Source organism: Betta splendens, chromosome 22 (genome assembly GCF_900634795.4).
Source record: "Betta splendens chromosome 22, fBetSpl5.4, whole genome shotgun sequence".
NCBI lineage: Eukaryota > Metazoa > Chordata > Actinopteri > Anabantiformes > Osphronemidae > Betta > Betta splendens.
In genome coordinates, this window is record NC_040900.2 from 11,236,037 (window position 1) to 11,257,376 (window position 21,340).

General features: G+C 48.2%; 1 protein-coding gene and 1 long non-coding RNA gene across 6 annotated transcripts in view; one reads left to right on the forward strand and one right to left on the reverse strand.

The window, feature by feature from the left end:
* The window catches only part of LOC114848184 (uncharacterized), a 67,860-nt gene that overhangs the window by 9,186 nt on the left and 37,334 nt on the right, over nt 1–21,340 (forward strand). For 3 of the 4 annotated variants that reach the window (XR_008693551.1, XR_005897206.2, XR_005897208.2), the window contains exon 3: nt 4,250–4,501. This is a non-coding gene — a long non-coding RNA (uncharacterized LOC114848184). Of the gene's footprint in view, nt 1–4,249; nt 4,502–18,074; nt 18,256–21,340 lie in introns of all 4 variants that reach the window. The other variant, XR_008693550.1, reaches the window with a different exon arrangement.
* runx3 (RUNX family transcription factor 3) overlaps nt 1,770–21,340 on the reverse strand; it is a 43,276-nt gene continuing 23,705 nt past the window's right edge. For both annotated transcript variants that reach the window (XM_029138477.3, XM_055505494.1), the window contains 3 exons: nt 14,832–14,972; nt 9,298–9,372; nt 1,770–4,731 (listed from right to left, as the gene is read on the reverse strand). In XM_029138477.3, coding sequence (XP_028994310.1) covers nt 4,250–4,731; nt 9,298–9,372; nt 14,832–14,972 — 698 coding nt within the window. In that variant the 3' untranslated portion in view covers nt 1,770–4,249. The remainder of the gene's footprint in view (nt 4,732–9,297; nt 9,373–14,831; nt 14,973–21,340) is intronic.

Here is a 21,340-nt window from a genome sequence, read left to right on the forward strand (position 1 = left end):
CTGTAGAAGAGGCCTTAATGGGTTTCGTATGCAGGTACCGCAGAAGCTACTCGGGATGCTGTGTTCATGAGAATTGAGAGGGCTTTAATGAGTCTTTACTGTTTCCAAAACCCTCCCTCCCTCTGTTTTTTCTCTCTGCCTCTCACATCTCTTTATGTGTCTGTCTCTTATTTCAATGTCAAAGTAGTGCTTTAATCTTTCACATCTTTCTGACTAATTGAAGATAAATTTGCACACATGGACGAGACTGAGGGAAAATCAATTAGACAGGCGGCCTCATCCAGGCAGTCATTTCCCCCTTTCTTGGGGGGAAGTTATAGTTTTCGGAAGAACACCATTCCAGCAGGAGGAAAGACATTTGAAAAAAGGCACAAGCCATGTACATCCATGACAAATACGGAACCAGATGAGAGCTCCTCTGCTCCACACATGTGGACAAAGGAGTCGAGTCTCACAAAGTGTGTGAAGACAGCTGGAAAATTCCCCTGAGCCCAGTCTAATTGAAAGCTTATCATCTTCTCTTTGTGCTTCCTGAGCGGTGGGGGATCGGTGAGGAGCGAGTCAGCGAGCCGCTCTGTGATGAGACCTGGAAGATATGCTGGCAATAGACGGGGCAGATCTTTCTTACACACTGTGAAGTGGAGCTCAAACTGTCTGGGTGGAGGTTGGTGTGAGATCTGTCAGCGGGGGATTGTGTGCGAGTGTGCGCGCGTGCGTGTGTGTGTGTGTGTGTGCGCGTTATTTTCTGGTGCGTGTGTGGAAATGCTTTGAGTGTGTGGAGTTAATTGAATACAGTGTGTATCAAGGCTGCGTGTGTGCATCCTGAGGCTTTGTTGTTCTGCCAACCCTGCCCCCGCAGAAGGCCTGATGCACACAGCCGCACAAAAAGAAAGAAAGTACGGGAGGGAACTGAATGGGAATAAAGGATGAAAGAGAAGAGAAAGAGAATGGATACAGCAGAGAATAAACGGGGGGAATAAAAGTGCAGGAAGAAAAACAAAGCTTATACAAGTGAAAGCCGTGTCATGGCATATCAACAGGTGGCATTAGTTTAAGAGTGAGGAATCGTGAGTGTTGTATTTCAAGCTAACCACATGAGACATCTGAAATCAGACCACCCCACAAGGTAGCATCTCAAGTGTTTAATCTTGTGGCTGGGCTTCAAATAGGCCAAACAGATGCCATCAGCGCTGCATAAATTAACAACCACAGAGCCGGTTTAAAAGACGGCCGACATTCCAAACTTCTCCTGTATTGTTTTTAACAAGCGACAACTTGCCAACGTGCGCTAACATGGAGGCTTCTCCTGGGGCGGCTCTGGATTTCGGAGCTGCGCTTTATTTACGGCCTGGGCACCGTCGCGCTGACAGTCGTAGCATTTATCAAACCTCTGAGAAGTGTGAGTAATTGCCAGTGAGAGTCTCGCTAATAGGAGAGAACAGGGTAATTATTGAAGGGGATTATTAGGAACAAGCTACCAAAGTGCTGCCAGGGTTTGTAGATGGAAGCACTGACACATGTGGGAAGAGGGACCTTGGGTGTCAGCGTTTGTCGTACTGTGTTGTTGTTTTTTAAGGTGAGTTGTCACCTTCTTTAACATTTTCACTCTAAACACTACCAAGGTTTCATCGTTGCCCAGATGTTTGAGCACGGAGTTCCATTTTTGGGGAGTAATTAATAATAATCACAAATATTTTTTTAGTATACTTTCTATTCTATTCTCTACTATTCTGTAGAGAGTGTGAGGGGGAAAAAAGCAGCAGCAGCAATTATGAAGAAAAGGTCAAACATATTTTTTTAATTAAAATGATTAAAAATTACATTATCTGCAAACTTTACAAGCACTCAATATGGAAGCATTAACAATGTCATTACATACATGGATGATATTCTTAAATTACTGAAAATCAATTTCATGTGTACGTACATGCTTTGAGCATAAAGAGAAATGAGAACAGCAAGATGACTTAACAGTTTGGTAAAAGAAAAGGAAAAGAAAAGAGTTTCTCTTCTCAAATACAGACAAAGGAAATGTGACATTTGTGCTTTTCAGTCTAATATACAATCAAATACACTTGAACATTTTGGTTTTGTAATTTTCCATAAAGGCTGATCAATAAAGACAAAACCACACATCTTTCCCAAAATGAATATTCTAACTGGTCTTTGGTTGTTTGTTGAAGGAACCAGACAAACAGTACACGCGGTTCCTCTAGCTGCATGATGTTTGTGCATAATAATTTAAGGCCGCCTCTACAGGAGAGCGCAGAAAATCATTTAAAAGTTCAAATTAAAGGGAGACAGGAATGACATATTGATTGTCAAAATACAGGAATAAGACAGAGGGTCAATATTTTACCTGAGCTGCAAGTGCTAGCGATCTCTAACGAGTTTGAACTGAAATCTTATTTTGTTACTTTTAATTATCTCTCTTACAGACTTATGAATGTTAATCAACTTGATGTGAAGACTTTCCTAGTAAATGTTAGACACTTGATACCTGATGTGAATTCCACAATGTGCCTTACTGCATAATAGGATGATCTAAGCATGAATTATTGGCAGAGCCGTGGGCCCCTGGCACTGATGGTTAGAAAATGAAACCAGCAAAGGCAGAATCTGGGACATATAGGCTTCAAAGCGCTCAGTGATGCACAACAAGGGAAAGGGCTTCTTTTTTGCATAAATGCCCTTGGTGTCTGTAAGATGATACCTCTTTGACCCCGCTGCCCCCATCCATCCCTTCATCCTCACATTATCCCTGCTCAAGCGATGGAGGAATCACGTGTTTACCTGCAGATGCCAGTTCTTTTAGATGGGGAATGTGCACACACACCTGGGATGTCGGAATGTGCGTGTCGGAATAGAACATTAAATTATTGGATTTCTCAAGTGGAAAGGGGAGAAATTATTCAAACATAGTGCAAAACAAGAGCGAATGGGAAGCAATTTGGGCATCGTTTGAGAAAAAGATGATCTCAAACAGAAGCTCTAGGGACTTGTTCATGAAGAGTAAAAGTTGTTAGTGCATTGAAGCTACAATTGAAGGCAAAAATAATTACATTAAAGGTTTTGTTTTTTATAATTTAGTAGCAATATATTACACAAATTCCAAATTTATACTTAACAACAAAACATGGTATATGCACTGTAATGATATATATTTATCTATAAAAAAGAAAGGTAGAAAGAAATGCTAAAGGATTTTGGGTATATGCATACATTTCCTCACAATGTGGCTCAAATAAATATCAATGGTAAACGATGTCATCCAGTTCAAAAATAGCACGCAAGGGCCTTTGTTTCAGAAAATAGGAATTTTAAGGAAAACTAAAGACCAGACACAACAGGACTAAAGTATTCCTGCAGAAAAACAAAAAGACTTTCTCTCTGTTTACATTCCTCATAATATCAGCCACTGTCTGAAGTTGTTGGTGAAACTCAATAGAAGACTCCACAGAGGAGAGTTCAAATCTGACAGATAAAATGCTTTTCTCTCAAAAATGCAAACATCCACTTCCATATACCTTAGCACCAAAGGCTACATGTTCATTTAAGTAATAAATTAGGCAATCAGGTACTGCACATGTACTTTGAGCTCATGATGTAAGATGTATGTAACTGAGGATGTTTTCACTTAAAGCTTTTTCTTTTGCAGCATTCAAATTGTACAGAATTTAAAGCTTTGAAGGAATCGGTTGCTACAGCAGTGCAGATAGGCCTTGGAAGGATGCCGGAGTCACACTAGGAGCAAACATCCAGTCCCACTGCTCTTTTCCACTTACTAAGTTGGATCAGTCTGAACAGTCTCTTTGATGAATGTCTGTGTTTTTTTTGCAGTTTTTCATTCTTTGTTCTTTTGTCTTTGCTGACTTTTTGTGCCAGACAAATGATCCTGAAACAATGGCGATGGCTTCTTTGGTTTAACGCTCACTTCTTTCTTTTTTCGCAGTCTGAGCTGAACATCATCTGAACTTAAATGGCTTTTATAGTCCTTTAGGAGTACACGCTTTAGCACAGTGCAGGAGTTCAATCAAAATTTACAAAATGCTTAAAAACTCTTGAGAGTTGGTTAAAATGCAGAAAGTCTTTGAAGCGAGTGCTGGAGAAAAAAAAGGCAAACATGCAACATTTCTCTTTTTTTTTGTTTGGGTTTTTTTCTTTCAGTGTTCAGCATTTTTTGTTCACCAATCTCTGGATTTTTGCTTACTCACATCTCTCCCGCACCTTTTGATTGTCTGTCTGTCAGTCAGTAAGGCCTCCAGACGGACTCATCCAAGCGGCCCGAGGCACTCATGGCCGTGGGGGAGTTGCTGTGGCTGCCGTCAGCCTCCACGCCGTCGCTCTGGGTGTTCAGGCCCGGATTCATCAGGCTGTTGGTCCCTCCAGTGCCCGTGGCCCCTGAGCAGGACAGCAGGCGAGTGGGGGAGCGCTCACCCCCAGAGTTTCCAGGTGCTACCATGGAAAACTGATAGGATCCAGAGCCTGTGCCATAATACAGGTAGGAGTTGGACTGGAAGTTCTGGGTCTGATTGTTTGAGTAAGGTGGTGGAAGGTAGGTGTGGTATCTAGAAGAGGCTGACATGCTGAGGCCACTGATGCCAGTGCTGGAGGTGTTGGCAGAGTAAGGGAATGCCCCTGGGTAGTGCATGCGGGGGTCTGAGAAACGAGGATCAGTCAGTGGGGACAGAGACGGGAAGGTGGTCCTCTGTTGGAAGAGATCTGTAGTTCCTGTTGGCACAGACAAAGGAACTGGTTGGAAGACTCAACAAGCATTCATCCATGGACTTTTCATTATATTGGAAAAACAACTTGCATCTCCACAACAGCAAACCTGCCCAGATCCACAACTATGAGCTCAAATTTCTCGTGATATGCCAGTCCATGGAAATGTTTGCTTAAAGTAATGAACTGAGACTTTTTTTGTTGCCTAATAACAGTCATCATGCACTGACAGCACATCATCCCACAGCCTCATGCACAAGACTGGAGTTATGAAAAGGCCCCTCAGCACAGCCTTCCTACCACTCCTTCAAAAGGGGAGCTACGTACAGAGTTCTGTCTTTGCCAGAGCAATGAAAAGAGACATTGTCAGTGCTGAGGGGCGCTTTGTAAAAACACCGACAGCTCGTCATAAATCATACTTAGGCGACAGAGGCAGACAATCAGATCAGTCACAATCAGAGGCAGAGAGGGGCAAACAGAGGGAAAAATTGAAAGGGGAAAGAAAAGAAGTCGGCGAACGAGCGCTTGGGTGTAAATATCCTCTAATGTGCATTGCAGTCCAGGACCTGTCAGAATTAACTGCTAAGTGTAACCTCACAGGTAACAGAGCATGGCTGAACCCAGCTGTTAGGACTTCAGTTTCACTGCACACGTTCTAATTTATTCAGCTGACAAAAGGGAAATAGAAATCTTGCCCTAGGGTTTGACTTGGCAGCTTGACGCTGATTCTGAGCCGTTACTGTCACCCGAGTTGGTTTTTAAGTCAAACACCATATTGTGCCTCTCACTTAACTGAAAAGTATTACTGTCTGATGTTACCAATATAAGCTCATTTACCCTCCTGCAGTCAGACACGTGTTGTAGCATTTGGGTGTGGACCATGATAGAGAGCTACTGTGTTATACAGTGTATATACAGTCATAGGTTTAAGGATATTATTAGTATATAAACCTTTATTATTTATTAGTTTTAGTTTATATGTGTGTCACCCATCATGGAAATCACATAATGGCATCACTCACACATTGTTAGCCTTGGCTGTCAAGTCAAGCATGTCTAGTTTCTGTTCTTATGACACACACTTATGATATTATCTGATAAGGCTGAGGTGGCCAAGGGCCAGGCTGAAATTTTCTAGCAGTGAATGCCCTGAATCTGCTTGTACAACATTGCTAAGTTCATCATCATAGCTGATGTCCGCGTACAGTAGATGTCCACACCTGCCTGCACACACACACACACACACACACACACACACACACACACACACACACACACACACACACACACACACACACACACACACACACACACACACACCCCTTGGTCCACGGCTATTTGTTTGTCTGCATGTGGCCTTCATGAGTCCAGCGTGCCCACATGACTGCAAGTGTAAAATGTGGATTTGGATGGTAGAGAAAAGAGAGCTTGTATTTGTGAAATAGCAAGCGCTTGCATGCCACAGCCCTGAGGGAGAAGAATGCCAAACTTGCGTGCCACAGTCTTGTTGAAATGTCTTTTCCCTGTGTCTGGAGAACTCGGTCCATTTTCAGCTACAAAAAAATTCTGTTCCTTCGCAATTTCCATCGCCCTGCTCTATGCTGTTTTTTTAACAACACATTTCTGCAGTTGAATTTCCTCTTTTCTTTGTGATGAGAGACTCTGGTGGTGGGGGAGCTGTTTCTTTTTCCAGAGTCTACCATGCATTGGAGTCGGGTTCCATATCTGATTTCACGCAAGGAAAATCCATGCCTTCAGCTGCTGTTGATTCGGGTGGAGTCGGCCCACTAATTCCTACCGGACTCCCAAAAAGCCCTCTCTCTCTCTCCCCCTCTAACACACACACACACACACACACACACACACACACACACACACACACACACACACACACACACACACACACACACACACACTTTCTGTCTACTCTAAATTTAGGCATCAGGGTGAAGCAGGGGAAGGGATATGTGGCGCTTAGACCTGATGGCAGGCACTGTCTGCTGTGGCCCACCCCACTCATGATATGCATTTAATTGGAGTTGGCGTAAACGTGTTGGCTAAACTGCGGTGCAGATCGACTGACTCCTGTGTTTTGTCAGGGGAAACTGTACTGGACACTTATCACAACACCTTAATGGACGTGTGCAGTATCAGCATCTTGGCTGGGAGCCAGGTGGAGCCTGTTACCAGCTTAAACTCTCCATAGGATGGGAGCTCCCTCTGGAGGAGGAGGCTAAACAAACTATCCTGTAATTGAGTAGCGAAGTTTTGCAGTCTCCTATTTCCCCCTCTTGCCCATGTTGCATACCTTACTGCACCCCCCCCCCCCTCCCCAGTATAAGTACTGTACAGGCTTTGCCCTTGTGGCTGTGGTAAAGGTGGTGTATCTACGGCAGAGAGGGTTTTCCTAACTGAGCCTAGTAGTAGCTGCCTGTAACCTCTGCAGCCCCAAACCACACATGATCTCCATTAGGCTCATCTGAAACGTGTTGACTAAATTGCAGGGACAGGAGAGGGGATGGACCCCAGAGGGGTAGCTGGCACAGTGTACTGTCTGTGATGTTCCCAGCCTTTTCAGCGGGTACCTGGAAATCAGGGTTTTATAGAGAACATACTGTTCTACTGCTCCCTTACTGCTCTACTCTTCTAGCTCTAAAACATATTTCTATGCAGTTATTTAATTGTATTCTACAGCTCTGAGGGTTGAGTCCTCCTCCTCCTTTCTGCTTAGCTCAAGAAGTCCACTAGTCCACAGTCAAGCGTGTAACCCAGATATGACAGGAGGTTTGTCTCATTTGCTTATGGAAGAAACTGATTTTGCTTGTTAACATAAGGGCAAGTTTGAGGCGGCCGCCTCTGTGTGCGCAATGGCTGTGCAGGGCTGTGTGTGTTTGTGTGTGTCCGCATGTGGTGGCTGGCGATGGGCAGATGCAAATCCAGGCGCTCACCTGTGAAATGTTTACTCAAGCTTGATGCAAACTGTGACAGCCAGCGCCCAGGGAATGGTGTCTCAGGCAAATAAGTGGAGAAGGAAAAAGAAAAAGAAAACCCGGGCTCGTGTAGCTCTGCATAAAGACGTGTGTGCGTGTGTGTGCGTGCGTGTGTGTGTGTGTGCTCCACATTATTTTTTAATTTTCAGACATGTCAAGAGGAACTGTGCAGTCCCCTTCAGAGGCGGAGAGCGCCTCTTTGATTCCCTGACTGGTTTGAGGAGTTGGAACAATGAATGCAATGAGGAAGGGTGTCGTCATTGTTGATGGCAGGGCCCGGATGACAAGGCAGCGCCAACCCAGGCCAGAGCGGCTGCGTCGCCGGCCAAAAAATAGGAGACCCAAATGAACACAAATGATCTCCAAGTGTTTATTTAAGCGCCAAGGCGTTGGGGCCGGAGCGTCATGTCGAATGCAAATGATAATCACCTCTGTACTGTGGCACGGCGGTCAACAGCCCCAAAGCCTTGTGCGTGTTAGGTGCTTCATCATGAGACACCCAGGGGATTTTGCATGTCCCTAACTTGTGACATGCGATACAAGCAAGGGTGAAGGAGGTTTGTGATTACAAAAACCCCCCAGATTTTCCTAATGCATCTACACACAAGGTGACATGATTAATATGTTTGTTAAGTAAATCATGCTCTATGAGAGATATGATACTCCTCTGTTAGGGCTCTGATTTCACATTTTCTAAATCCCATTTACGCCCCATGATGAATGTCTTGCTCTGCAATGAGTATCCAGCTAGAAAAGGCCTTGCACAAGCAGTGACACACAGTATGTAAATACCGGTAATTCCCAGCCTCTCTCGAACAGTCATATTTCTGTTTTCCGTCTCAGGCTTTGCATCCTATCTGATAAGTGGTAAAAAAGGGAGCAAGGTCTGTGAACCAAATCTTTCTTCTGCGTGCGTGTGTGTGTGTGTGTGTGTGTGTGTGTGGGTATTCATGGCAGTGTGCGAGTGGATGACTTGGCACGTCTGCCGCGGCGCGGTGGTTTCGGGATCGGGGACGGATAAGAGACCGACGGGGGCGTAATATCCCGATCGCAGAGAAGCAGATGAAAGGGAGGAGGAGTGGGAGAGAAGGAGGAAGAAGGCGAGCAGGGTGGTGGCGTCCTAGGAATGTTCCCGGACGTAGTAGCTCCCTACGGGCAAAACGGAACAGACTCTAGAATTGTCACAACGAGCGGCACACCCTGCGTTGTGCCCGCCTTTCAGGCCTTTCCACTTTATTATTGTTTGTTTCAATTTGTAAAGGTTAGTCATCTGCGTGTGGTAATTAAAATAAATGAGTTTAAATGAGGTACTATTCAGACCGTACTGAGGCGTTTATGAAGCTGCCGTTTAAAAGAAATGCATTCCCTTCAGCAGTCCTGCATGCAGCATTTCCCCCATTGTATTTGTAATGTTAATAATGTTGCAATAATTAAGGTCATTTCTTACAGTGACCTCACCCCTCGTGCCGTTTGTTGACTGAGCCTCACATTATGATTATGCCACAAACGCCCACGGAAAACTGCCAGATTCACTGTGTGTGGAGAAGCAAACTTGAGTTTCTGGGGCGGCTCAGTTTCTCACCTGGCCATGGTCTCAGGTCCTCCTCCACCTTGCATGTCTTCAGAGTCGGAGTGTCCATCTGCTCCTGCCACAGGGCTGTGGGAACACAAAATGGGGACAATAGTTGAAACACAAATTTGCATATAATGCAGAATCTAGTTGATGGTGTACATGAATATTATGCATAAAAATGTTGTGAGTCTTGTGTGTGTGTGTGCACAGGGCGAGGAAGGAAGAAATTAAAACCACCTCCGAAAATAAAAATAATAACTATCATGCCAGACGTGTCGAATCTGTCCTGACATCTGGTAGTTTGGAGCTATGTGTTTCCTCTCCTCTGCTGACTGCGCAGCGGAGACTGGGAAGAGGAGGGGAGGTTTTCTCACCACAGTGAGACCAAGCTATGAAAAACAAGCCTGATGGGTGCACGGAAGATATTTTTGGGTCTCTGGAGCGAGACACTGGAGCAGCAGCGGAGGCCTGTGAAGCTCGGGACACTTGTTATCCCGTCCAGCCGAGCTGTCAGAAAGCGAGGAAAGGTCACGGACCCACTGGCTCAACGCGTGGGACTCTGCTTCACACCCGGTGGCCACACCGCAGGGCGGCTGACGGGCCGGGGCCGTTTGCACCAGGTCTGAGGCGGAACATTTGTTACCTGACAGCGAGGCCTAGTTGCATTTCAACACGTATGTTAGCGATATGGACAGAATATAACTGGAAGGCATTTTCTCAGTGTGGTTCAGTGGTATTGCTGTAAACCAACCTCCTGCAGTGGCAATTAGGACAGAGAAGGATGCCAGAAGTAGAGTGGAGGGCGGTGCTGGGTGTTCACCTATAGCTGCACTGGGTGCAGCGTGTGTAGAATTTGCACTTTCTCCTCTACTTCCTTTGCAAAATCCCAAATCAGCACTCTGTCACTGAGAGGTCCTGCACCGTGCCTCACAATGGTAAATTCTTACACATAAATGGCCTTATTCAGAAAGACTTGCAAGCAGCTGGTGCGATTCGCTCGAAAAAATAAACATTTCCTTCAAATATTTTGATTGGCCGGCAGACAACGTCAAAACCGGGGGCACAGATTACCCCTGTTAATGGGAGGGCCGGCCCCCGTGGGTGGGGCCAAAAGGGCCCGAAGCGGCCGCCGCGTGGCCCCGGTGCCTCGGCAGCGCCGCTCCGGGGGCCGACGCCGGCGAATGCACGCTCGCACGCGCGGACATGAAAGAGGACGCTCGCGCCGACGTGACGTCCGACCCCGTGACTCTGGATCCGGCGACGCCTCCGAGACACGCAACGCGCCCCGCCGTAATGAAGCGTGTCATTGAGACACAGTGAATGCCGGCCCTTGTGCCGGCTTCCTGTTTCGCTCGGGCCTTAGGCGTCGCAACGGGAGGAGAATGTGAGCGCGCAGGCGAAAGAAAGACGCCAGCGAGGGAAGGGGAGAGAAAGGGAGCGTGTTGGAGAGGGGAGGAACACGGCCTTGGCTCAGCTATGTGGGACATTTGATATGTCTTTTGAGCCCTCACTTATAACGTGAGCAAAAACAAACACACGGCCTGAAAAATCCTACGTTCTCTTTGAGAGCCTGTCGCTCCTCCCGCCCTTTCCGTCTCCCCAGACTCAATAGAGACTGTTCATGGCGCACATGTAGTTTCTGTAATTGCTGAAATGTAAAACTCCGCCTGGCTCTGATGTGAAATTATAACTTACACAAACAGTTGAGTCTGGTAAAAAACAACTTGCTCTCGCTTCTCTTTTTTCTTCCTTTTTTTTCCTCTTTCCTCACAGAAGAAGTGGCTTCAAAAGATTCTTGGGCTTTTTTGTGTGTTGAAGGAAAGTAACGTTTTCAGATTGAATTATTCATCTCAGGGTCACACAAAGAGAGTAACCACAAGTGAAGTTTTCAGTCACCATAACAAATAAACTCTGTGGCAGTCATTGACATATTATGTAAATAGTGGAGTGGAGAAGTGAAACAGAGTGTCTAAAGAATTGGTCCAGATTCCTGCTTGTTTCAGTCGTATTGGCCTCAGAGGGCCGGCTTCCTGCTTGGGTTTGGCAGAAATCAGCATGAAACCCGACTAGCATGGCTGCTGCGCTCCGAGGTCCTCGCCACCGCTACCCGACGGCGCTAATTTCCTGCCTCCTGGCTTCTAATTGGCTGATCATGTCGCTCTGGACGTGTGAATTAAGTCGAGCCTCTTGGCCGCGCTGCAGCCGAGTGCCGCCTGGAACCTGGGGGGGCCCCGGCCGGCTTGTTTATGCCGGGTAAACAGTGTGGTCGCTGTGGACGCGAGGGGAGGGGCGCAGCCGCTTCCCGCGGCCTCGCCACCGGACCGGTCTCCCTCAAGCCGAGTCCGGCGGCGCTGCTCAGAGTGGAGCGAAGGCGCAGCTGCGGCAGATGTGCGCCAGTTGTGCGGGGGGGACGCCATCAGGGTGCCAGCGGTTGTGGAAGTGTCATTAATAATAAAAAAACGAGCTCCTTTTTCTCCATTGCAGAGCAAATATCACATTTAAACAATCGGGTATTTAATACATCATTTGCTTCAAGGCTGCTGTTGACTTGTAATGACGTCAGCACACGGGTACCTTCAGGTGGGCGGGCGCGCGCGCCGCTTCGGGCCCCTCATCAAAGTGCCGAGCACTTGACTGGATGGCGAAACGCTATGCTCGTATCTGATATTCATCTTCAGAGGAACACACAGGTGTTGGAACAAATAACATGTTAAATGACACCACCTCAAAAGTGCCAGGGCTTTTCTCTTTGGATGATTAAATTGCTGCCTTACGCCCCCCCCCCCCTCCCTCTCTCACTGTTAAAACACATTTAAGTTAAAAGCGCCGCTTTCGTCTCCGCCGTCTGTTAGAGGCTTTGCCAGGGACTTGTTGAGTTCTGTGTTTTTAACGTAGAGCAGAGAGGTAGAACTAGAGTCTGTTTTCCCACTTTGCACTCGGAATTCCTGTCAGCAGTTTGCTTTTCTTAAGATTGTGAGGAATTGCGTATATATTCTAAACGTGTTACAATTACACGAGAGCGTCGACTGCCTTCTGTACGAGATTAGGGAAAAAAAAAAAACTGCCACCCACAGACACGTATAGTATACACATGTACCTCATTTGAGGTTTTAAAAACCAGAATAACAATTTAGTACTTGATTGTCTCAGTGTCAGATTTGCCTGACTGCACTCGTTGAGCCACGCATTTTCAACCACACACACACACACACACGCTGCCTACACCCTCGCCGGGTATGATTCCACATGTCTAGCAGGCTTACCTGTAGCCACAGAAGAACAAAACAAGCATCCAACGCAGCGTCTGCCAGCGTGCAGAAAGTCCTGTCAGTGCATGCACTGTAATGAGCTCTTAATTACCCTGTCTGTCTGGGATACTAACAGGGAACTTGCAACACTAGCACGGAAACTGTGTGTGTGTGTGTGTGCGTGTGTGTGTGTTTTGTATTTTCAATATGCCTGTGGTGCAATCGTCTGCGAGTGTGATTTAAGAATCCAGGATAGCAGATGTCTGGAGACAGAGCGTCCTGTTGACAACGAGACTGAGACAGTATTTCATAGCTCAGACAACAACATGGAGCAAGGAGGCTTTAGGAGGAGATGACACTGTATTTTCTTATTTAGTTGTCTCGAAGAGGGGGAACGCGAGGTTCCAGCCCTGGATAATGGAAAACATCTTTTGTAACACGGAGACAGGAATCCGCTTAATTATAACGTGTTGATGGGCGATCTATCACCCGGCGATTTTCAAACAAACAGACCCAGGGATTTAAAGTATCTGCAAAATACACCAGTGTCTGGCGTGTGCGCTGTTGATATGTAAACACCTCCCTGCGTCTTTGAAGGGGATTTATCACAAGCCTATTTTGGTTTGAGCTTTACTTGCAACACGGCGGACTTGTCGCGTGAGTCATTCCTACACGTACGGGAGCCCTCTGTGCCATGGGTGCCATGACACCGCTGTTGTTGGCGGCACAGACGCTGGAGCGGATAGGGAGCCGGGTTATTTAATTGTTTTACCTCTCCTGCCCTGCGGTGTGCCGTCGTGACGCTAATACCACAGATTAAGGTGTGTGGTTTCTCGCAGCCCTTCCCCTCCGTCTCGCTGGTACTCGCCCCTCCGCCGCGCGGGGCTCCGAGGCCTTGGCAGCGGCCTGACGGTCGCAGCTGACGCTAATGCGTCGTGTCTGCTTGCGGGCGCACGCACTCTGCGTGTGTGTCGCAACGGCGCCGGCCCTTTGAAGCCCGACGGGGCTGCGGCTCTTTAAGTCCTGCCCTAATCCTGCGCGAGGCGGATGAGAGGAAGGCAGGAGGGCTGCTCCTCATTTGCTGTCTGGACCAAGTCTGTGCACCTCTCCCTGCTGACAATAATGCCCCCCCCCTCACACACACACACACACACACACACACACACACACACACACACACACACACTTTCATATTCAAGTCAGTCCTCAGAAATCTAAAGCTCCCAGTTTAAGCTTAGCTGCAGGGTTTTTTTCATTGGCAGACAACCTGCGCAGCTCACGCCAAACTCTTAAACCATCAGAAAATGATCATCACAGGGGCGGTATTGTGTGGAAGCCGCACACTGTTTATGTTCACCACAACCGGTCGGCGGTGTTTCTAAAATGGCTGACATGTTTTCGAGCTTGGCACAAGCTGTGCAAAGGAACAAAATCAATATCGGCGCAAAGTAAGGACAAGGGAGTGCGGGTGAGAGACCCTGTGTTCCCCACAGTCAGCTGGTAGATAGGGCCATACTGGTGACTCAGCGCTGGCGAAGCTGCCGACAAGGCCACACACTGGCGTATGACTGTGATACACACTGATAGAGTTCCACCCACACACGGCCCAGCGCTCCCAAACAAGTCCTCCTGTACACGGCAACATGCTGATACAAAGGTAATGAGATTCATTAGCTAGCATGAGAACTGAAGAGTGGGTGAGTGAGGATTATATGCGTGAGTGTGTGTGTGTGTTTAGTCTGCGTGCTTCCAGACAGGGCATCTTGTTAAAAGGGTTCTGACATGATGGCAAGGTAACATTCATCCTCACTTCCATCACACACACAAACACACACACACACACACACACACATACACACACCCTCCTCTCCATCACACCACCTTGGCCGCACCGCTCCCCACCCCCTGCCCCCGCACCTTCGTCCAGCCTGAGAGTGACGTGATTGCCAAGGTAGCGGGCGGCTGCTACATTCCTGAGGCTGTAGTGCGCGGGGGCCAACTCCAGCGCCCAGGCCAAGCTCGGCTGGCAGCACCCACCGCACCACCTGGCCACAGACTCAACCCTGCTCACTGTGGGGCCCGGACCCACCAACGCAGGGCACCCGGGGACAGAGCTGACATGAGCTTCCCCTTCGACAGCCAACACAGAACTGTTCCCAGGTTTGTTCATCAGAGCTCCAAAGCTCAGTGGAGGAAATGGCTCAGGACGGGCACTTGGACTGAGTGTAGCAGTGTGCTAATGCAGGTGGTTCTGCTTTGGTTGGGACTTTTATTAGTGGTATAGTCGCATCTCACCTGTTGTGGGGCTGAGGTGGGTTTGGAGGGGGCGAGAATTGGGGGATGGGCCTATCCTCATAGTCCGCTGGTAGCGCTCGATCTCTGACAGCCTGTCGGAAAACTGCATCTTCTGGGGGTCTTCCATCTTCACCCTGTGCCCTGAAACAGCGGAGAAGGAGTGGGATTAATCACAAGCCGGCCAATTTACCACCTACAAAAACAAGGCCGTGGCACAGAACAGCAGTTTATATTTCCAGCGTTGTATAAAAATAGCATAAACAATAACAAGAGTCATTTTGGAAAACTTAATTGGGCCAGACATATTGACATTTCCTGGCAAAACGACCTCCCTTTGCCTGTCTCAAGTATAATTAATGTCACTTTTAGTCAAACCTTGTAGACCATCAACATCCCCTTCTTATGAAGCACAAAGTCTCACATAGAATTAAATCATCTAAGGGGAGAGCGACGCATTATCACCGTGTTCTCAGCTTCCAAACGCAAAAATATTGTTAGATTGTTTGCAGACCTTGAAATCCATCGGCTAGACACTAAGTGTTACCCAAGCTGCACCTGCTGCCGCGTCATCGGCAGATAACGATAACATAAGTGGTTGAAAATAATTGCTGGCGGAATGCTGCTTCCCCTGGACCTGAAGGATAATGAAAATAAACCTCAGATTGTCCCGTTGGACATGGGGACGAGCTTATGACGCTAGGCGATCTTTATCGTTCCGTCTGGTTTAAAGAACACAAGGAATAGTGAGTAGATCCACCCCCGCTAACACATGCGCCCATGTACTCACACATTTAGGTCTGACTGACACAGCACTTAGTCAGAAGGAAACACCCAGACGAGGCTACCAGACCATACAGTCATACAGGCTTAAACATAACAGAGACAAGGACTGAAAGCAAACTTTGTGCATGAACTGTAAGAAGAAATTCTGAGTAAGTGAAACGTATGGGCTGCATCGCCTTCACTGCACCCGTCTGACCCTGGACAACTAACCGACACACTTAGCGCCCATATCACTCTGATGTCCCGTTCAGGGAGATGGCTATGACCGTGCCTTTCATATAGACACTCATATGTATGCTTAGAGTCCATGTCCAAACGCACACACACACACCATGTGAACACACCTTAAATGCCACAGTCCGGATGAGGGCCTCTAATGGGAGGAAGAGATTTTAATGTCTATCAATGCACCAAAACTGTGTGTGAACCAGCATGTATACATTCTGTGGTTTTCCTCCCTGGCATCTCTACAGAGTAGCCTAATGTGAAGTAATGGCTGGATTTGAATATTTTATCACTATATAAAGGGGGCAAGGCAGACGGACCAATATGGATTTTGCCCATCCTCTCTCTCCACTGACCCATGGGCAATATATTTTCCCTCAGAGGCTGACCCATGGGTAAAGTTTCCTCCCGTTTACCGCTCTGTCCATTTGTTTGTACCCGCCGTCTCCCCTCCGTTCTCTCCTCACCAACTATATAGAAATATCTCCCATCCGAAGGCTTCTTTTACCGCACAAATCACTCTTTACGTGTGAGGGAGAGTCTCAGTCGTGACTTATTTGTCTGAGCGGAGACAGCAGTTCTGTTGCTGAGCTCCAGCTGTTTGTTTTCACAAGTATTAGGATGTGGGACGCCAAAGGAAAGGACAAAGTGTGTGTGGTTCCACCCCTCAGTCCAGTTTGCTCAGTGCTCTTACTAGGAGGACACGAAGCCTTTCACACCGTGTAATATACTTTTTATTAGTACGCAGCCGTTCTCTTTTAGCCGCAGTGGAAGGGACGAAGGCTGACGTCTCACGAAGGGGCAGTGACACATAGCAGCAGGTCCATCGCCCCCAGAGACACTATGGCTACTGTCTGCCCCATGCCAGAGCTGAGGGAAGGAGCCCTCCAAATATAGCCCTTTATGTGTCCTTGTGTAGTTATTAAGAGATTTACACCACCTCAAAAGGCTGAGGTCAGGGAAACGATACATCCCTCTGCTCTCCGGCTGGAAAAAAAGACAGGCGGGCGGGAAAAAAATGATAATTGGTCAGTTTTTCTGTGGCCAGTGGTGGTCTGAGATGAATTGGCCGGCTCTTTAGGGATGAAAGTGATCATTCAGCTTCCCACAAACACGCCGCCCCAACTGTAGATTCCATGGCCCGGCTCCAGCTGGCAGAGGCGGCCGCGCTTGGCGACACGCTGTTCGCAGCGTCCAGTAGGGGGTTCAGTGGGCTGTGAGAAGGCGGGCGAGCGAGTGAGCGAGCGGGGGCTTCGTTAGCGTACGGTGGAAGGCCTGGAGCTCATTAACCCTGCTCCTACAGATGCTGTTAACACCACTAATCAACTGGGAGGTGGCTTGAAACTTTCCTTTCCCCCAATCTGTTTTTCCCTCTGCCTTTGTTTCTCGGATATCTTTTTTTAAAAATGGGCCTACGAGGAGGGAAGGACACCCACACTCGCCTAATTCTTTTTTTCTTGTACATTTGATAGACTTTCTATGCGAAACAATAATAAATAAAGAGTCTGTGTTGTGTAGATTTTAACCAGGTTAAGGTCATTGAAGGATTGAACATTTAGTTTCTAATTAAGTCAGGATATGGTTTAAATTAGGCGACATCGTGTGTTTAAGCTTTCAGTTTTGCTTTTCAGTTAACCGTCGCAATTCTCACACCTACAGACAAAAAAACAGAACCTCTATCCTTCAGTTTAACCTCTGGTCACTTCTGGCTGTAGCCACAGATCCGATCCGAAGTGCGATTGACTTCCAGAGACTCGGCGGGGCCAGGGGCCAGAGGGGTGCCGGTGCTCCACACCAGCCCCATTTCAGCGGGATTTTTGTGGTTGGATGAATATTTAATGTGTGAGGGTGCACTTAGGAGAGAATGCCCTTGTTTTTCTCTCTATGATATCATAACCACAAGATAGAGCTGGGATGTGGGGGCCAATGCACACATGAGGCCTAAACAGCAGCGCTCAATACACACCCAGAGCCGAAATGGATGCTAAAGGTTGTAGATTTACTAGCCTCCTTTCAGCATAGCGGTCGCATCATCTGAAAGCATTATGGAAGTCTGTGAAGAACAAATAAAATGCTTGATATAAAATGTCTGGTATTAACGATGTACAGAACGGCAGGCGGCTGTGTTTTGAAGAAATGGGTGTGCCGTTCTCTGCACCCGTTTTGTTTTGTGTGCATGCGTGCGTGCATGCGAGCGCCTTTGTGTTTCCTGATAATGTTTTATCTTTGCTGCAGTACAAGGAGAGCGGCTGCTTCTTCCCCGGCGCCCCACGTGCCTCTGAGCCTCTGAAGGTAGCTTTTCTTCAACGCGATGGTGCCTCTGTTGACGTGAACGCGGCCGGGCGCTAGCTAGCGCCGCCGCGGTGTTAGCTCGCTAAGGCGACGGCTAGGCCTGAGGCACCGACACTGCGGCTGAGTGAGTGATTCACACGCCGCGCTTCCTTCCTGCCACACACACAAACACACACACACACACACACACACACACACACACACACACACACACACACACACACACACACACACACACACTTTTTCTCTACTTCTCCTCTCTCTTTCTCAGTCTGCAGTGAAAGAGAGAAACATGTGTTATTGTCCAAAGGGAGACGCATTAAACACAGGCTCTCTTCAGTTGAAGGGCTGGGTGCTTTTTCAGGGGCAAAGTGAAACTCTATCTGAACGGCAAAGGGCAATACGTGCTTTGGCCGCGGCCCAAGTCTGCTCTGAATATATCCGAAGTGTAAATATTTATTTTCGTCTTATAAATGGACTCGATAGGCCCCCGATAACAGACTAGAAGTGAGACTATGTGTTACACACAGGACTGAAAACTATGTCTGGATTGTAATCTGTGTAGGTATTGTATAGAATTACACAAAATGTCCAGGAAGCATTTGTGAATCACAAACTCACAAATGAGGCCTCGAACCGGCATCTGATTGTGAAAGTGTTCTGTAGCTTATAAACTTAGAGCTTTTAATGTGTTGATGAGTCAAGGCATCCAGCTTTTTCTTATAGGTCGGGGAAGCCCGTAGTGCGTGCATCTCGAAGGCTGCGCGGTTGAAAGCGACGCGAGTGCACCAGCACGGCCCTTATCTGGCTGCGCAGCGCGATGTGGGGCGACAGTTGAGCGCTCGCCGCAGCGGGGCCCCGCTTCCACTTCCGCTCGCCCTCAACAGACACTGGAGACGTTTCAGCATCTGTTGAGCAAAGCCGCGCGCACCTGTCTTCCTCTTCCTCCTCTCCAGCGAACCTGAACCCACCCCCGCCCTCCCACCCTGCTTCTTCTCCGCCACGCTCTCGCTCACATCCTTCCCGTTTCGTTGGGTCGCCAGAGCCGCCGCGGAGCCCCGAGAGCGCCCCGGCGCCGCCGCTCACTGTCGGGTATTAACATTGGGGCGAATCAAAGTTCTTGTTTTGAGGCTGACCCTGAAGGATGTGGGTTTTACCCTTGGCTGATGATTGCGGCTGTCTCGTCTGGGCCTAAATGAATTGATTCTAGCCACATGCAGACACTACACTACATCGCACTCATTTACATAACCGTCTTGCAATGCATTTGCTACGCATGTATCAAGCTTTACAGCCGTCTTATCGCCGTGGACTAAATGCACACACTGTGTAACCAGGTGGGAGTGAAGCGCTGACTGCAGCCTGGAGTAGATGTTTGGTGAAAATATTAAGCTCTCAAAAGTCTTGGCAGGCTTTTATCTCGAGCTCATCCCCTCTAGCCACAGCTGGGGGACCGTCTGGTCCCACAGGCAGATGCGTCGGCCTCTCTCTGGGGACGTCAGCGGTGTGAAAATCCCCCTCGCAGGCCTGAAAACAAGCAGCGCACAGCGGAAGTTGCCACATGAGGCTGTTTGAGCAAAGAGCGCAGCCTTCCTTTTCTGATAAGGGGACGGCGCGAGAACAGAACAGAAGCCACGCAAGGGGAACCCTAGAGCGAGGCGGGTCGGCGCCAGAACCGGGCCTGGACTCTCGCTCAGCACAATGAGAGAATATTCATCCAGCTTCTGTGTGTGTGTGTGTGTGTGTGAGATGTGGTAAAAGAGTAACTGTCTACCTGGGAACGTGTGGGGGGTGATATGAGCGAGGCTGTTTTTGGACCTTCGCAGAGTTCTCGGTACCGCCACTGCCTCGCCGAGCACAGAAACCCTCCTTGGTTTCCGTGACAGATCATATTAAAGCAATAAGCCGCTTTTGAGCGTGTTATTTTAGCTCCGACGGTGAATGGGCTTGTTGTGCGGCGCGCCTGTTTACGTGACAGTCGGGCCGCGCCGAGCACCGAGGGGAAAGGTGGGTGCCCTGCAAGACTGTGGGAAAGGAAAGCAAGCTGCTGCTGTCACATACATCAATGCAACGCCAGCAGATGTGTCAAACGGCTTCACGTTCACACCTACGTGCATGCCGGCACACACACACACACACACACATTTTACGCGCAACCAGCATTTGGCCTCCGACGCACACGCACACACTCGGTTCCACAGAATGACAATTGATATTCCAGGTGGGTCAACGTCGACGTGCGAAATGCAAAATGTGCGATTTTTCCGCTTTGTGGGTTTTCACATGTTTCAGTGTGGCTGCTGCCTCGGAGCCCGTGGTGCCGTTGGTGATGTCGAGGTTGTACAGATTGACCTTTGCTTCTGTGTGATCTTTTTAGACTGTGTGCATGTTTTTTTTTAAGACAAGGCTTCCCTCTGTGTTTACACAGAGGATTACAACCTTGTGGAGGCGCAGAAAAGATTTCACTCCACCTATTATTTGCTCACACTTTTGGAACCGTTAAGGCCTGAAGAAATAAATATCCAGGCCGCAGGGTGGTGGGACGCCGTGTCTTTTCCAGTAACCAGCAGGTGCCTTGTTCCCACTAACCACCTCGCACTCCACCCCTGTCCCTCTGCCCCAACGCAGAAAACAGTTTATTGTCATAATGCAGTGGGGGAGAACATATCCCTCCACTCACGGGCCATTTATTTTTCTAAATGCAGATCAGAACACTTATTGAATTATGGCTGAAAGGCCGTAATGGCTGCCTCCCGCGCAGGTCAGAGTAAATAAGGAAGAGTGCGCACACACAGAGTGGGCATTTTACTTCCCTTCGTCGGTAGGTAAACAGGAAGGACGCTTGGCTGGTGCATGTGGGGGGGGCGTGTGCCGGGGGTTCAGGACAGAGGCCCGAGTGGCGGCGGCGCTTCTGAGAAACCGTCTCCAGTGTGAATTAAGAGTCTGGGGGGCTTCGGTAAATAATTGTGTCATTCCTGCTGCTTCCCACTGTTCAGTGTGGCGTCAGCAAATGTTAGGCGGAAACTTTCGTCTGAGTGGGGGAAAAAAATAAAGAGCATTTCATCCAGGCGTGTGTGTGTGTGTGTGTGTGTGTGTGTGTGAGAGTGTGTGTGAGAGAGTGTGTTTGTGAGAGAGAGAGAGATTAAAAAACAATGCTCTGCTTTCTTTTCCCCCCCGTTTTTCGCAGCGACTCGTGCGTTGACGGGCAG